General features: G+C 36.8%; 2 protein-coding genes across 3 annotated transcripts in view; one reads left to right on the plus strand and one right to left on the minus strand.

Annotated features, from left to right (window-relative positions):
* LOC132916426 (caspase-1-like) overlaps positions 1 to 18,841 on the minus strand; it is a 223,250-nt gene that overhangs the window by 81,555 nt on the left and 122,854 nt on the right. The window lies entirely within an intron of this gene.
* LOC132916256 (phosphoinositide 3-kinase adapter protein 1) overlaps positions 3,379 to 18,841 on the plus strand; it is a 45,643-nt gene continuing 30,180 nt past the window's right edge. The window contains exons 1-5 of one of the 2 annotated variants that reach the window (XM_060976099.1): positions 3,379 to 5,242; positions 13,796 to 13,846; positions 16,960 to 17,416; positions 17,922 to 18,122; positions 18,242 to 18,519. In XM_060976099.1, the coding sequence (XP_060832082.1) occupies positions 13,837 to 13,846; positions 16,960 to 17,416; positions 17,922 to 18,122; positions 18,242 to 18,519 (946 nt within the window). In that variant the 5' untranslated portion in view covers positions 3,379 to 5,242; positions 13,796 to 13,836. Of the gene's footprint in view, positions 5,243 to 5,918; positions 5,986 to 13,795; positions 13,847 to 16,959; positions 17,417 to 17,921; positions 18,123 to 18,241; positions 18,520 to 18,841 lie in introns of those variants that run through there. The other variant, XM_060976108.1, reaches the window with a different exon arrangement.

The following is an 18,841-nucleotide window of genomic DNA, read 5'->3' on the forward strand; positions in this document are numbered from 1 at the left end:
AGGAAGAAAAAAGGCATAGAGACGTAAAATCTACATAGTAATAAAAATAGAGTAAAAGAAATAGACAATATGTATGAAATTTCCAGAATATTCTTTGTAATGGAAAATATGAAGTATCCAGTGCGCTCTTTGAAATAAAAAGTACAAGATCGAAGACATGAAACTCCCAAACCACACACTGAAATAAAAATTAAGTTCCCAGAGCAAATTTTTCGAATAATTGAATAATATCTATCGTTAATTTTTCAACGATTTACAACAATAAACAAGCATTCGTATAACAATGTGACATTAACTAGTGCTACAATAGCGCATAGAAAATGAAAAGACGGGTTTAGGAGGCAGAAAGTGCCGGAACCCCAGTGACTAGTCAACGTGCGTAACACGTGTCAGCCAAATGCTTTTCTTCCTTCCATTCTGCTCTGGCAAATCGACGAGCTGAATGAAAAGCGGTCACATTTTTCAACGTTTGAACGTGTGGCACGAGACAGCACGAGCCACGGACAGACCAGATTGTTTCTTCGAATTTGAAAGGACGACTCCACAGCCGTTTCTCATTCACGTGTTTTACTTGCTGAAGAAGAACACGATGTTAGGCGAAAGAATACAAACGCCTAATAAATCATAAATCATAGACAATGATCTTTAGATTATTTTATTTTTAATTTCTTCTCAGAACAATTATCTAATAACTTACTAGCATAACGATTTTCCTCTTACTTTGATAATGTCATTAATGTATGAATATAAAATTTTAGAAATTTTTATTTCGCGAGTTTCTATCATCATTGTTTCTTTAAATAACAGGATTATTTTATTTCATTCTACTTATATTGTTTTTACTTTGTCAACGAATTAGTAGATTTTATTATGGAAAAAGTAATATCTTGTCGTAAAGTTTGACAACTTACTTTCGGAGATTTCGTATATTTATAAGATAAGTTTATTGAAATAATCTATAGTAGGTATGCTCTACGATATGAGTTTCCAAGTGGCACGTAACAAACCTAATCCGTAGTTCGACACCCCCACAGAGGTGTACGCCAAGCCATAAATAATTCAAGCAACAGTTACCACAGCAAACAATATAATTCTCCGTTAAAACTCGACCACCGTTCCCTTTCGCAATTAAACACATCTGCCTATTCTTTTCTCACTCTCTCTCTATGAGCCTTCTTTTTCTTTTCTTTTTTTTTTTTTTTTTTTTTGTTTTGCTTTGTATATACAACGTACTACTTTAACTTATACTGCTGCCGATTAAATGCATTTCTGTTAAATTTATATTTCCATTAAACGAAAAATCATCAATTCTTGTTATATGTATGAGCTTCAATTATAACAACTGATTCTCCCCCATTTGTATTAATAAATGGACTTCTATTGTCTATACAGAATTTATTCTAGAAGTTTGTGTTATTCTCCCACTAGCAATCATGCTGTATCTTCTACGTAACTGCGTTTTCTTTGCTTGTATGAAACGTAAGCAGAGATTATTTACAATAGAATTTTATTTATCTAAGAATCTCATTTATTGGAAATTTTAATTAGTGTGCAATTAAATGAACTTCTACCAATTAAATTGTGCGAACGAAAAATCATAGATAAGAGAAGAAACCAGCGAACGCCAGTTATACGAGCAATTTGCGCCCCATTTATATTCATTTAACATTTATTTCGAAATTTTATCTTATTTCTCGATTAAGTATCACGCTGTATCTTCCGCACAGACAATTTTTGTAGCGTTGCACGAAACATAGGCAAAATTACTTATACTTGCGAAGCGGCACAGCAGCCCGGCGATGATCAAACACGATAAACGGTTCTTCGTCCGTGCAATCTTGTTGCGTCGTGTGTTATTAAGAATCTGGATTATTTCGACGGATCGTTTCGCCGATTACGCGCAACACCGTGATACGGAGGGGAATACCGTGTGTAAAGGGGTCACAGTGCTCTACACCGAAAGGAAACGTGGCCATCCGCGGCAGAGCGGTGCGGCACCGAAGGAGGAAACACACGCTCCGCTCTGTTTCCGTACGCACATGCGTGACAGACACGCTAGCGTGCACGCGCGCGGCACTAACCTTACCCCATCTGAAATTCTTTGTGGCCGCTAGTGTACGCGCGCACGCTCATCGCGTACCCTTCCTCGAGATCGACGAGAACATCTTGGAGAAGAAGAAAACGCGTCAATTGAATTTTCCAATAAATAGAACTCTTATACAAATGGAATTCTTGTAATCGTAAGTACACAGAATCATGAAAGTATTCGAACACTTACGATATAAAAGTTCAAAGATAGTAACAGGGTTAAATTGTAGTAACAGGGATGGGTGTATGTTGCTTAGGTTGTGCTTTGTTTGAGCGTGAAGAGAGCGATTTAGAGAGAAAGATAGATTTAGACGACCTCTTCTTGTGTTTTTGTATGTCTCACTCTGTTTTGTAGTTTTTGGCAAGAGTAGAAAGAAATATCTTTGTGCTTCGTTTTCTTCTATGAAGATTGAGGTTCTAAGACCTCCCTTTTTCTTCTCTCTCTCTGTGTTTTGCAGTAACGGAAAAGTTCTTGACATTGCGTTTATCCCACGAGAAATTTACATTTCCACTGCCGAGGCCGAAATATTTTTAGAGTTTCTAAACGCTTGGATTGTGAAGTATCGAGGAAATGCCTCACATTGTGTGGATTCTATTGGTACAAAAACATAAATTGTGTTTCTAATAGCTGTGGACTATTGCTTACCGACAAAATTATCAACCTCGACGATTAAATTGAACTTCACGAACTACGGAAATCCGATTTTAACTAAAGTTACTCGCATTTCTATCACAGATACCTTCAACAAACGAAAATATAATTATCTACGAAAACACATCTCACCTAACGACAATGTGAATTATGAACGAACCATTTTCTTTTCAATCAACAAACTGATCTAAACTTCCGCAATTTCTCCCAAATACCCCCAAATCGTTCTTAGCCATCCATTCGCCCTGAAAATCCTTTCTCCGCCATCAAAGGATGTCTAAATTGTCCATAAAGCTTCCTCAACGTCATCCCGATCGTCCTCCAGCTTGAAACCGATTCACGCGGGCAATTATATTTAGTCGAGGCGCGTATACCTCACGCCTTTCGAGGAATATACCCTCAGTTTCCCTTTTACACTCTTCGTGCACACATGTACGTACACAGAGCGAAACATAAACGTGCGCTCGTCGATTTCGTTTCTTCGACCGTACTCCTTGTTTATCTCGAAATAACGCTGCTTTGGTCGCACATGGGCGTTTCTTCTAGCCACTGCCAGATGCGTGGGTGGTGGCAGTGAAGAGAAGAGAAGGAGAGCACAAATGACGGTCACATGGCATCGTCGCGGACTCCTCTTCTGCTCTGACTTGTCAGTATTCCGTGAAGTGTTGTGCCGTGACTGCGTGCGGCCTTTTTTCGTCCGCAACCCCACGCACCACCAGTCCAGAATAATACCAGAAGCCTCGATTTTCCACCGTTTTCCATCGCTCCACCGCTCCATATTTCTTCTTTGCCTCGAGCATAGAGAAAGAAGTTTCACGTTTCGCACCCCATGCTCGAAGAAGAAGTATTACGAAAAGAAGAGACTTAAATTCAACAAATCGATTTTCATAAATCAAAGAGGAATCAAATCACTGACGGTGATGCAGGGCTGACTCGTGCGAAGATACAGTTTCAAAGTATTTCTTCCAACATATTCCGTTCGAAGAAGAAGTTGGTTATTTGAAGAGGAGATTTTGTGCATGATCAAGTAGAAATTGATGAATTTGTAGATAAAATTGTAATTGGTTTATAATGGTAAAAGATCGTTAAGACTGGAGGTAGAGTTCTGAAGACACTTTAAGCAGTGTTCGTTTCAAGAAGCCATGTTGAAGGAAGAAGTTGCTTGTTTGAGGAAGAGACTCTTGAAATAGATGGTTCGAAGCGTGTGGAGATGTCAACACAAGAGAAACTTCAAACTCGGATAAAATTGGAATTTCTCTGATAATATTACTTGAACTTGAACGAAGATAAGATTCCGGAATATCTCAAGGAGCGTTTCTTCGGAGGTTTCTGGTCTGGGGAAAAAGAAGAGAGACTTCGAGTGACTGGGAGCAAATTTTCGATAGTAACCGAACAGAATTTCCAACAAAAGATTCAATAGAGGTTAAACATTGATTCGGAGGGTTTTTATGGTTTATTTTCTTCGATCGTTCATTGGTCGCACTCGAGACGAAAGCTCGATGATCGTCTTAACGCCAATCAGGTCGAAAATCTCATTTTAAAATTCTACGGGCGACATTGAAGACGAGTATTCCGATTTGATTTGGTGTAGGTATAGTTTGAATAGAAATTTGGACGACGATTCGTCTAAAGATAGAAGTTCGAAGGTCTACATGAGGAATTTGGGAGCCGTTTTGGGAAGTTAAACGAGAGAAGAATTAGAAAATAGACGAAAAGGCTTGAGAAACGATCGGTTACGAAAGGAGCCAAAATTTGTAAGAAGAGAAAAATATAAAATTCTATGTCAAACGTCCACAGTCATCACACATAAATACATAAATACATCCATGGTACAATACACAGAAAAGAATAATTTTGGAATTTAATTATGTATCGTTCCAGAAACGAATGAAAAATTACCGAAGATGGTAAGAAACGAGAAATGTAACGCAAGAATCGAAGAGGATGCAAAGTAGATGGAAAATATAAAATAAGAAACGTCGAGAGGAATATTCTAATTGATCTCGGCCACTTTTGGAGAAGTGTATCGAAGTGGAACGCGAACAAAAAGCCGGCAGAAGCATCGTTTAACGTTTTCTAAACGCGCGCCGCTGAAGTGTACTTTGATGCGCTGCTTCGAGAGCACAGAATAAAAAGGAAGTTATCGAAACGTTCGAAGGGTCTCGTTACGAACGAATAATGCCACCTTTCATGCACTGCTTTCGTCCATTTGCACATGCAAAAAATCGTATGGCTACGAGTGCCTTTTCTTCGAACAGTTAATTAATTACATCCACTTTTCAGATCCGGACTATTCGCTTCGAAATAAAATATTGCAATCACTTGAAATTATTAAAATATTAACCGAATCTTAGAAAATATTCTTAAAAAGGAAAAAAAGGACTTTAAAAATATTTGTATTTGAAGAAACCATCGTCAAACGATAAAAGAAGAAAATAAGGCACAAAGAAGAATGGACTTTTTAAGAAGCAATTTCGATCACTTATTTAGGAAAAATTAAAGGTAAGATAATCATAATCGTTATACTTTTATCACAAATTTTCACATTTTGTCTTAATTGTTTATAAAACATCTCGACTCATCGATACGTTATTAACGTTACACAAAGGCTGGTTTATTTACGTAATTTTCCCTCGAAAACAGATTCTATCGAGTCTAATCACAGTTTCCCTCCATCGAGAAAGATTATTGTTCGCGTACGTGGAGCACGTGGACGATCAGCTGATCGAACGTCCTCGTGTCACTTTCCACGAAACCAAAACTTTCTTCCTTAAACATAGCTCGACTCTTCAGTCTACTTCTATTATAGAACAATATGAATCGTTTTCTCTACTATTCTCAAATAATATTTTAAAAAGTATAATCTCATAACATCTTTTTTAACGCGTTTATCTTCGTCTCAAAATAAAATCTATTTCTTTATTTACAATGTCCCCACGATCATATGCAGAAATTATATAGAACATTCGCAGAATCTTCTTTTCTTGAATTTATATGTATATCGACTCACTTATTGAAATATTTAAACGTACGCAAAGCGAAAAATAACTTATGGTCGAACGTGCTCCAGCAACGAATACTTTTAAGGCATCCACGTCGAGAAATCTGTACGAATATTCCATTAGGAATTAGGCAGGCGGCTCGCAGTGTATATTAATAGATCGAACCTGACAGCCGAACCTAACCAGACGCTCGAACGTTACACGCAAATTCGTTTCGTTGGTAACTACCAATCCGACCTCGATGTAAGTTGTATTTCTGTATCTTTATATAATTCTTTCTTTGTTTACCTTTCCCTTGTATTTCGATTTTTTATATTTCGAGTGGAAAGGAAATGGAAAATTATACTACCGGAGGTTTGAACGTTAGGGTTTCGAAAGAAATTACCACTTCGTTATGTAAATAAGTACCTTATTCGTAGTATTATCATCTTGTAATATTAAAGCTGTAATTAATTATACTTAAAAATGAAAATTATAGTTATTATATTATTTCTAAGAAAATGAAGTGTACTTATTCCATAAATAATTCGTGAGACCAATGTTAGGCAAAGAATTTTATTCACTAGAGATTTAGTAATTCTGATTAGGATAGATAGATACAGTATCTAAAAAAATTAGTTACAAAAATAATTTGTAATCTTTTTTTATCGTAGATGACGTTCGTCGGTATTTTAATTGGGCATCTGTTTTTAGACTATGAACTGTAAAATAGATTTGTATAATCGTCAATGTTTCATAAGATAATTCGAAAGATAGTACAAACGAATGCGAGAAAAGGTCGTGCAAGGTGTATCGATCAGGCCTCTTGCTCGAGACATCGATTTTCCTTATCTCTCTTATGTTAAAGATGATCATTCTACAAAATTGATAACTACCTTTCAGTATTATTATAGAAGTACCTAGGTGTATTATGCTTCCTAAACTAATTTTGCCAAATTAATACCGAGTCATATTCAGTTTTAAAATTTTACAGTACAATTATTCTTTGTTACTTCCCCTCGCTAACACCATGCATCATTTTATTAAATTACAACGTATTAATTACGTTGAATTTCTGGTCTCGTGTGATACTGCTAATAAATTCGGGTATCGTTCTAAGAGAAAGTACACGAGATCCAAAAAGAGAAACCAAAACGTGCTTGCACCGAATTCGATCGTGAGACCTTGAACCATGAGAAACGACGTAGAGTGGATGATCCGAGGATGGAACGTGCATGTGCAGTGCGTGCGTTGGTCCAAGAAGGGAGTCATAAACGCGGTGTATTGTGTAATCAGCAAACGACGTGCGTGAAAATGCGTGTCACGTACGAAACACTTGACTTTCAGTCCATCGCGGAAGTTGGAATAAGAATTTTTATCGAACGAAGCAACGATTTTTCTAACATCGTTTAACTTCGTTTTTAAATATGACCAGCGAAATACGATTGTTGGAAATTAGAATAAGGAAATTTAAAAGAAGATCTTTAAAGTTTAAGGGAAGATAAAACACCAATCTAAACTTTAGCAATTTCAGACATTCGGGTAATTTATATTTAAAAAATACATACGTTTTCCTTCGTTAGAGAGAAATCTTTCAAATACAAAAGAGAATGAATATAGAAATATGAAATAGGAAAATGTAGCGCAAGACCATGAAGAGTTAGATACTACCAGATGGAGGGGAAAAGCAAAGGAGGGGCGATAGAATAAATGATCAGGTCGTGGATTGGTTAAAGGACATAGAAAAAGGAGGAATAGAGTGCAAATGTGTTTCAAGCCAAAGTATAGTACTTTAGCAAAAGATTAAGATTAAATGCCACTTAGCGTGTAGATATGTATTGTATATGGATAGGTATAGGATAGGGAACGTGTGCAACGAATGCATGTGGCGAAATCTGAATCAGATATTTTAGACTTGTGTAAAACCGAGCCCATTTCTTGGCTGCTAAAACCGAAAATAAAGATAATATATGTGTACAAAATAGGAGAATATTTAACACAAAATTTAAAACTTGAAGCACGATCTGAAAATTTATCAAATTCCAAATTTGTTAATCACGTTTACATACAATTTATATATAGGGTAAGTCAATAAAAAGTACAGTCTAGAATAACTCGTGATATATCGGTTTTGTCTATTTATCATTTTAAATGAATTACACTGCATTTTAAGGAACCTATCGGATGGATGGAATTTTATTTTCAAGGCGATTTTGAGTGTTTTAAATGGTACCGTATATTTTTTGTACCATTAATCGATCCGTCTGGTCGTCCTTTATAAAAAAGTATTAACTTATTTATACCGAGAATCCGTTGGTGTTTGTAGATATTTTAACTTTAATTTAACAAATGTAACATACATTAAATTTGACCAATTAAGGTAAAAGCATCTGCTAAACCAACGGTTTTCCGATATAAGTAGGTTAATACTCTTTTGTAAAGAATGTTTAGTTAGATCGACTAATGTTATAGAAAATATACAACATCGTTTAAAAAAGCTGAAGATCATCCTCAGAAAATATAAAATATAATTATCTCCCTCTCTGTATGTATTTACGAAGCACATATTGTTAATAATATATAACGAGAACAATTTACTGAAATTAAATATAAAAATAATCGCCTTGTGAAATGGTCGTCCTTTCATTTTTTATTTTCTTTCTTAAAGGAACTAAAAGAACTTCTTCATAAAGAGTTTCCAATTCTATTTCCAATTCTGAATCATAAGATAGAAATTCGAGCTTAACCATGAAACTTCCATTCCAATTTCTTAATCTGTTTCCCAAAAGAGGACAGAGTAGTCGGGAAAAGCTGAAAATTTCGCACAAACCAGACGAAACGCCAAACACGCTGCTATTTTTGTCTCAAGGTAAAAAAGAAGTTCGTCGATCGCTGCCGGGTCAAGCTGAACTGCACTTAATTTATTGTACGTAGCTGGTGCACCACAGTGCAGCACCTGCCGACGATGAAAAAAGCAGCGCATCCAAGCAACGATGCACGTGCCTCCATAAGAGGGACGTACGCGCATTAACTTTTACGCGAGGTTGTTCCCTTACATGTGACGCGCCATTAATTAACAAGTACGTAAATTACGTTGATACGTAAATCTCAGAGCTGCGCGTGTTTTGCACGTTGCTCTTTCGAAAAAGAGCAATCGAGTACCTTTTTTTTTTCGTCGTTGTATATGTCTCAAGTCACGAGTTCGTAAATGTCAGGATACTAAGATTCAGGAAATTTAGTATATTAGATCTTAGGATTCCGGAATGCGTTTTAATCTTCATAACTCAGATTCTATGAATATTAGATCTTATAAATTTTAGGTATCATATATCTTAGAATTCGTACATTCTAAGTTTGATAGATTCTAGGTTTCATCGACTCCTTCGTTAGTTCGTAGATTGTACAAATTATGGTTTCTATGGGTTCCATACTAATTCACATATTCCAGGATTCATGCGTTTCTTAGTTCGTGACATCTAGGACTCCAGCATTCACCAATTTTTATATTTATGTACTTGACCAGAATTAGCAGACTCTGGGATTCATGGATTATAGGTCTTCGTTCATGGGTTTTAAAATTTATAGATTTCGTGTATCGATTCATGAATTTTTATGGTCGTGACCTCGTTTCTTTTTAGGAACATTTACCTCGTTCGTAAGATCCTCGCACGTAGATCCTCAGACTTCAAATCTTCAAATTTTGGCATTTATATTCTTGTTCAAGCTAAGAACTATTTTTTGGCATCGTCGTGTTTCTAACAAAAGCTGAACGAAGATTCACAAAGTCGTTTCACGGAATTCCGAACACGTTCGAAAATTCTTGGTGCGCTACGAATCGTTTGGCAGTCACTCGCCATGCGTTCGTGGTGCTCGTGGGAACTAATGACTGTAGTGAATTAATCATCGATATTCTCAAATAATTTTCAGAAGCGGTTTCTCGTTATTCTTTTAAATACGTTGCAGGAAAATTTTTAGTTTTATAAGAAAGAAAGAATATCGACTAAATTGTTTTTGGAGCACCCTATGTAACAGTAGAAATTACGGTAGAATACAAAGCGATACGGAGTATATACGATAAGGGACGTGAATTAAATGAAACAACTAGCTACACAGTTAGCGAGGACAATTCAAAGATAATGGCGGTAACTACGTGCATATATGGTGAAAAATAGCAGCAATCCAAACAACGTGACGACGTAACAAGCACAATAAAAACATTAAAGTTATTACCTACAAAAAGATTATACTCGTATTAACAAAAATCGATCGAACGAAGATAAAATTACTAAAGGGGGAAATTTGTCATTTAATATTCTCTGAAAAGAAATATTTTGTGAAGAGGTTTTAAACAAATTAATTTAACCGACAATATAGAAGAAGCACCGAGCTAATCGTCATCTTCACAAAAAAAGAGAAAAAGAATCAAACGTGTTTCTTTGTGTCTAACAAAAAGAATTAATAAACAAAAAGTAGCAAACAATACAAAAGAAGCTTTGTGACTACAGCAACGACTATAACAAGATCAGATCAAGTATAAAGACACGAAAGCCCATTTCCCCCTCAGATTGTGTTTCACCAACGAAACTCCAGTTCATAGTCGTGTTTCCAACAAAACGTGAAAACGAGGTGAAAACGAGTAAACGAATCGTTCTGGCTCGCGGCAATGCAACGAATTCGAGGCAATTTATACAACGGAGTGACGATGATTCGTCCTATCAGCTGATCCATTTGGACAGCAGAGTAAATCAGAGCTTGTACGAGCTTTCATGGGAACGATAACCCTAACGTCGTGTCTTTCCTTCTTCTTCTTCCTCTTTCTCTCTTCTCTGGCACGTTCTGCCGTTTCTTTTCTCTCCCTCTCTCTCTCTCTCTCTTTCTGCTTCTCTTTCTTCTTCCTTTTTATTGCTCGTCGACGGAAGCCGCACGAAAATAGTTCGCCGCGAGTCTGCCCGCTTCGAGAACGACGGAACAACCAACTCTCGGTCACGGTATTCCTCGAACGAGTTCTGTGGAAACGAATTTCCATGGATCTGCAGGCGATTAGATGGGGAACATGGCGAACGACGTAAATTTTCGAGTAACCGAGGGATAGAATGTAATTGGAGCATAGAGAGTTATCGGTGGAGAAGTTCGGTAATTGCGGCGAATTTCGCAATGATGTAGGAGATTGGGACGTGGACGTTGCGTGAAACTGGCGGAGTCTACGAGGGTGTGCTATCCGGGCTACGGGACGTGTTTTATGTGACACTTGGGCAAAGTCGAACGTAGATTAACTTTATATATCAAATTTATAGATTTAGATGTAATTGTGGACTATATTGTTATAATGTATTACGCTGTAAAACGAACTATATACTATGCGCAGAATATAAATACATTAAAAGTTGAGAGGAATTATAGGAAAATAAAAAGAAACCACTTGTCGACACTGTTGATAAAGTAATAACAAGAGCAATGTTAATGTAGAGTTACGTTTAATCTACATAGGTAAGACACATATATTTAATTTATACACTGGTCTAAATGATTCTAGTCAAGTTTGTAGGCCAAGAGGGGCGAATAAGAAGCACATGCAGAAATACATGTAGTATATGAGTGGTGAAATATATAATGAATAAAATAAATAAAATAGCAAGCAGAAGTAATCGATATAATTCGTTACATACACGATCCCTTAAATTTCTTAAGCACTTTCTCAAAATGTTCAATTTCATAAAAATAAACAATTTTAAAAATTATAATTTCCATAAGCGTATATTTTTTATTTATAATTATTAGAATGTTTGCTATGGTAAGGGTTAATTTTCTAGTAATTAATAATGCTATTAATATTCTAACGAAATTAGTAATTATTCTTCGTTATAGCTAGCACTTAAGCGAACGAAGTTAATGGAAGTAGCAAGTAACGGGACTACGAATTAACTTCGATAAGTTAAACTTCGTTCGTCCAACTTCAAGCTGAGTCGCTTCTGAGGTAACTTTGAACGAAGTATTTCTACCGTGTTCCACGGTGAAGCCTACGGGGTTGGCGTGCGTGTATCGAGTTGCGACTACATATTAGGGCGTTCTACCTTACGTAATTAATGTTGGTTGGCTGCTTGACAGCTCGTCAAACTGACAGGACGAGGAGGTAAATAAAAAATAATGCAACAATACTTTGTAGAATCAAAATTTTTCACGCTTTAAATACGAATAACAAGGTGGAAAATATTATTCCCATATATACGCGCATACGTGAATACACGCAAGACACAGACGTAAACTTCTTGTTTAACGATCGATCGAAATATCGCTCTATGGATGCAAATGAAGATGAATGAAAACGCGGTTGTGCAAGAATTTAATAGCAGCACGCTAGTGAAACTATCGTTGCATGTCAGTGAATAAAATTACACTTTGTAACACCTTCGGCTAACGTTATGAGGCCTGAGACAAGGAGAGCCACCGTCAGAAAATCACGGGAATTGTAATGAGCTCGGCCAGGATGGACTCCTGTACGAAAAAATAATAAAAAGAGAAAACAACATGAATTCGTGAAATGATTTACAATTCCGATAAACTCATAATTTGTTTCTCTCTTGTTCATATTTTACACTTTGCTCGTTTAAATTTGCAATCATTATAATTCAGACTTCGGTATGATCATCGCTAGAGCGAGAAACTTAAAGATTGCACTTGCACTTTGCACTTTTAATATTCGTAGATTCTGCACGACCTTAATCCTTAAGGAGATGATACGATTAGACTGGCTTGCTAAAGCTGCAGTGCAGTAAATGTTAATTTCCAACCACGGTCATTGTATTTATTCTATACAAGTATAGTAAGTGAGTAATCCTAACATTGGATATATGCTATTTATAGTGATATAAATGAAGTCGTGTGGTATTCGCACAAATACACGTATTTTAAATCGAATTTAAAGTTTATTAAGTAAAAAGGAATGAATTCTTATCAAAGAGATTTTCAACCCCTTGGCTTTGTTGTTTTTCCTTCACTCTCGCTCGATTCTTATTCACTTCTCTAAAAACTTTCTGTGAATTATACTACGTATTAATGAGAGCAATAAAGTGCGCCGTTTAAACAAATACGCGTATTTCGAACGAAATTTAAAACCTGTTTAATTACAGGATAAAAGCCGTTCACAGTAAACCACCCTACATAATGATGTTAGTGTGTCATGTCGATAAAACGGAGACGCAAAAAAAACCTTAGAAAAAATAAAAGATGTAAGAAGCTATCCGAAAGAAACTTTTCATCTTGTTTCATAGGTGTTTTGATTCAGAGGTCGCATGTAGTTTCATTCATCGCTGAAAATACGCGGGAATATTATATTTAGCGCGATCGCGGGGAAGAGAGTGTCGACGACAACTACGACAGGTTTATGGTGTATGAACGGGGTAGAACAGTAGGAAACTGAGATCAGGCCACGGGCCGTCCCATTCACGTTTTGTCCAAGCGACGTAACAGTGCACTGGCTGGCAATCTTCAAACTCGTTCCACTTTCCTCTGCTTTTCCTTTCTTCGACGCTGGGGCGAATAACGATTAAGATATAAGATTTGTACGAAAGAAATCGGAATAGAAAGTACATGAAAATATTATTTGATATAAGCGGAGATACAAGTCTAACGATATTGAAATTCTCAAAAATGCATTCTTATAAATCTACGTTTATTATAAAAGCTCTGTGAAAATTTGCGGATTTTAAACAACGAATTATCTTGACTCCAGTGACTCTATTGTTAAATAGCGATAAAAATGTATTTTCCCACGAATAATAGTCTTCATACTTTGTAAGTATCAATGCATAAAAATTCCAAAAAGTAATAAATTCGTCATTTATAATAATTCTATTAGGTAGGCTACATATATATAACCATTATGTTATATTATATTATATTATATTATATTATATTATTAAGTTATAATAATAATTCTTTAATGGCGTTAAATAGCGATGAAATACAGTGATTCTTCCCACGTATAATAATCTTTGTATTTAACATTCTCTTTTACCTTTTTTTAATTTCTTTTCCACCTGAACGATCGAAATGCATCGTGTTGTTCCTGTTGCAGAAGACGGGAGCAGCGAAGGTTCCTGGTGGCAAGGGGTCAGCATGGCAGTCGGTAAGCATCGCCTGTTGTTGGACCAATCTGCGGTCACGTATATCTCGTGGACGTTTTCGCAGCCTAGTCACGCGTTTCACGCATAATCACGCGTATCGCGGGACGACTACCGCGTATTCCACCCTCACGATGCACTTTTCTTCTCTCCTTCTCTCCTTTCGCGTATCGCCAGTGACGTGAGCTAATGTCTTTGCCGACGAATCCTCGATCAGCCGCTTCAAATCGACTATGTATACCTGAAAGAGCCGGGAACGTTATTTCAGACAGCCGCCAAGAATTTCTAATTCGTTCTTATTTATAGCTTCGTCGATCGTTTTACAGGTCTCCCCTATTGTTCTTCATTTGACAATTTGTTTTCTTCCCTTTTTTTTTTTAAATTTCTGGTCTTTTGGTTAGAAGCTTAAACCTAGAAAATCAGAGATTGCTTTTAATCGTTCTGTTTGATGTTCTTTCCACGTCCAGTTTGAATCTTTTAACTCGGTCTAGTTTCCTCGGTGGAAGATCATTGAAGATTCCTTTTGCTCGAGGATCTTTAGAAAGTTTGAAACTTTATAAGAATTATTGCATTATTCTGATAGTTTGAATTTATTCTCCTGCAATTTTCTTTTACATCCCTTTTGTATTCTTTGTATACTCTGTATTCATTGAATTCTTTCGTTCGCCTGGTTTGCACGTTTAAGAAGCTGCACGTTGAAGTTGAGGGCTTTAATTATTTCACGTCGCTCGTACTGTACACGCTCAAAGCTTCTGTATTCGCGTACTCTTTTCTCGCGGAAACACAGCAAAAATATTTTACAAAACAGTAGAGTATAATTAAATTTCGCGTCGTTGATTCTTAATTTGGTACAGAGCTAACGATATTTCAAAAAATTTCATGTAACACGTGTAATGCATTTAAAAAAGATTTTTTACGAATGCTCGCGAGTTACACTTTCGCGAGTTATTCCATGCTTTTCCTCTTGTCTTTTAAGGTTTTATTTATAAGCTATACGTAATAAATGGTAACCTTTATTTTTTACCATAGATCAAATATTCAAATGGGCAGAAATTCGAATAAAAAGTCAAAGCTCTCAACGAACATAAGAAAGATCAGATATTTAGGATACTTGTTAAATTTTCGAACACGTTCGAAAAGTGCACGGCGAGAAGTAGAATTCTGGTGAAAGATTTCGATCAGTAAATTCGTAAGCGACGAACGTATTTGGAAACCGTTCTCCTTTCCCGTATTCGTTTTACGTAGCCCCTACTGATCATGCAAATTTCAAAAACCATCTACAATTCTCTTATATCTCGTTCTTAATTATCTTTTCCTTCGCTACAAAACAACATTTCGTGAATTTATTAGTTAGTTAATTTATCGAAGGAAAGAAAACGTAAAGATAAAGACGAACGATTGAAAAATGAAATAAAAATGCAAAAAAGAATCGAATTGCAAAATAAAAAAGGGAAGAACTAACAACGAAGCTGGAGAAACTCATTAATTATATTGAAGCTTGAATTTCATTTTATGAGATTTCAAACTTTTAACTGAGTTAATCGTAGCGAATTGAAGCTTCTTAAGATTGTACAATATTATTACTCCATTATCTTAGAAATCATTTCCACTGTGGTTTTGCGACGAGAAACGACGATTACAATAACGTGACCATTGTGCGTGCATATAACAAACAACAGGAGATAACTAATTTGAACTTTACCGTAAAACAAGCGTTTTATTTTACTCTACAAGCCTTCAATCGAAAAGATTGCAAGAATATAAAAGAAAATTATAACAGGATGATTCTATATGACGCGATCGAGGTTCCAGAAATGTAATTTTATGATTATTAAATATTAAAGGGCCCCATACGTCAATCACAAGTTTTAAAAAAAACGTAGTAATCTCATCCACCTAGACAGTCGACGTTTTGCAAATTAAAAAAAAAGATATATATATATCTTTTTATATGTATATACCACAAGATCCGCCACCGACACAGTCGACGTTTAAATCAAGATCGAAAGATCGTCTGGAAAATATTTTCACAAACACGAAACCATCTCGTTTTCGCAGGAAGCTCGCCTCGTGAATCTTTCCCCTTTCGTTCCTCCTCCTTTTTTTTTTCTTTCGCCACAGTACGAGGTCAATTCATCTTCGGAGAGTAATAACGCGCGGATCGTTCACAACGTTACGGCGGACTTCCGGTGCCGCGTACGGCTGTCTCGTTCTTCGCTTCTGGTTTACAGGGTGGGGGACAATACCACGTCCGGTCCATCCCCCCACTTTCAAGTACCATTCGAATCGTTCATGGCGTCCTATAGGCATGGTGTATCTCTCTGGAACCGAACAGTCTCAGGTGGACCTTGTGTTCGTCTAGTCGTGAATACTTTTCCACTTTTTTACTCTAACGCGTGCTCTATCCTACCTGTCCTCGTAGAAAAATATTGTGAAAAATTCAGATCTGTGATAACGTGAATATTAACCGATATTAATGACATTTTACGTTATTGAAATTCTTGGTGACCATTCAAAGTGTCGATAATTCTATTCAAGTATTGGGACATACGTCTATTTCATGGATAAATTGTTCTTCCGAATAAAAGTGTATTCAGATGAAACAATCGATGATCTACCCTTGTGGTCGATGAAAAGAGACATTCAACGAGTCGTCGTTCAACTTTGTGTTTAATAAAAACTGACCTAAAGAACCGGACCATTTATTAACAGAGAATTGTTACTCTCTAAATCAAACTAATATAACGCGTCGAGACTTCGAACCTTCTACCTTTCAATCTAAATCATTTAAATTATCTCAAGTGTGACGGGGCAACAACAAATCACTTATCCTCGTGATTGACAGAACGAACAAAACGTTGCTGACCTAAAATCACCTAGACCCTCGTCAACAGAGAAAATGTCATTCTCTAAATCGAACTAATTTTAACCCACACAATCTTCAAGCTTTAAACCCTTCTACCTTCCAATCTAATTCATCTTCGTTATCACAACTGTATTTGCAATATCAAATCGTGAAATGACGCCAAAAAGAGATTAAACTGAACAACAAGGCAGAAAGCGTCCTCGTACGAGTTTGCGGAGGAGGTTCTATGACCTTGGATCCGCATGTTCACAGACAATCCTTCGTATTTCTCGTTGTCGAGCGGGACGGCGACGTCGTCGGTATCGACGACGCCTGCGTCGACAACGAGCGTCGCCTTCTCGCCGCCCTCCAAGGGACCAACGGGGCTGACGGCCCTGTTCCGGCGACGTCCTTGCAAAATGGGCACCACTTCGTCGGCCAGCGTCCTCTCCACGTCCACCACAAGCACTCTGATACCGCAGGAGAATAACAGAGGCAGTACCTCAGGCGCCTCCACGCCCACAGAAGAGAAGATGCCAATGTTGCCCAGAAATGGAACTGGTCAGTGCGGAAACGGCGCTCATGGTGGTCCTGGTAATCAGAGAAGGAGTTTCAGAAATTTGTTCAGATCTGTTAGCGCCAATGCAGATAACGAAAGAACACAGCAGTTCCTGAAAGGTGATCCAAGACCTTCGGATGTTGCACCACCCTCGCCGTATCTACCTCATAGGTTGGTGACTTTTCCTTCCTCTTCTTTTTTTTTTTTTTTTTTTTTTTGTTTGGTGATATAACAGAAGTTTGAACTATGTGTGTTTTGGATTTATTATTGGTTTGTGGTAGTTGGTTAATAATGTGAGCAGTTGGCTGAAGTTTAAAGTCTTAGCAGTTTAATGAAATAATGGAGAACATAAAATGAACGAACCGGAAGATAATTATTTTTACATTTCTGATATCAGATATAAAAATATATACTTTCTCGACTTTTTATAGCGATAATTACGTTATATTTGTGTGATGAGATTTAAGATGTGAAAATAAATAGTATTACTTATTTGACAGCTTGCCTGAGTCTTTCTCGTGATACACTATAAGAGGGTTAGAATTTCGAATTTATAGAAGTTTTGTAAATTTTAAATTGGCTGGAATTTCTTATTTTTGTTGAAGACAAGAAATAAAATAAAATTTTTGCAAGGGATAAAAATACAAAATACTACTTAACGTATTGTTCTCCACAGGTCACACTCGCATTCTGAGAACGACAGAAGACGTCCAGGCCGAAGCAGAGCTGTGTTGAAGTCCGCTAGCGAGCTGCTGTCTAATGATATGGTGTACTGTGGATTGGCCAGAGATAATCACAATCATGACGATGACGACGACGATGACGATGACGATGATCAAGACTCGAACGAGGTCTTCGTTGGTGTCGATGACGCTAGGTCAGTAATAAAATCAAGTGAGAATAATATAAATATAATAGAAATGTACATAAACACCTACTGTCTATTAATTAATATTAATGTAACGAATTGTCACTAAGTTGTTGAAATTATTTCAGGTACTACAACCTTTCATCCACGCTGCCAGCGACAGGATCAGCGGCAGCAGGTCGCAGAAGGCATTCGATCAGCACCTTCATAGGCAAAGATCGAGGTTCCTCGAACAAAGACCACATCTCCAGAAAGCAACCACAGAGCCCCACAGTTCTCGTAGAACCTGACACAATGGCGCCGCCAGCGCCTGTAGATACTGTAGATGGTGTGCACGTAGAGGACCGGAAGGCGAGATCTTGCAGCAGGTCCAGGCGCAGAAGACATCGAAGTTCTTCGAGCAGGGGTGAGTAGAAGTAAAACTAGACAACAGCGATTGAGATTTTAAGATTTTACTTAATGGAATTATATTAATACAGATGGGTTATCGATTACGAAAGACTATGAAACTATAACCAGATTACATATAAATTTTGAAAGTGACTTCTCGAGTATAAATCACTTGGAATGAAAATGTCGAATGTAACCGGAACCACAAAGGGCTAATATATCAAGCAACGAAGACGAATTAACTCGTTCGAAATGTATGAAATTGATTGACCTGCTGAATTTTAAAACCGTTCTTCTGTAAAAGGAAAAAAAAAAGAAGAATGGGTAGTATAATGTAT

This window comes from Bombus pascuorum, chromosome 1 (assembly GCF_905332965.1).
Source record: "Bombus pascuorum chromosome 1, iyBomPasc1.1, whole genome shotgun sequence".
In the NCBI taxonomy this organism is placed as follows: domain Eukaryota; kingdom Metazoa; phylum Arthropoda; class Insecta; order Hymenoptera; family Apidae; genus Bombus; species Bombus pascuorum.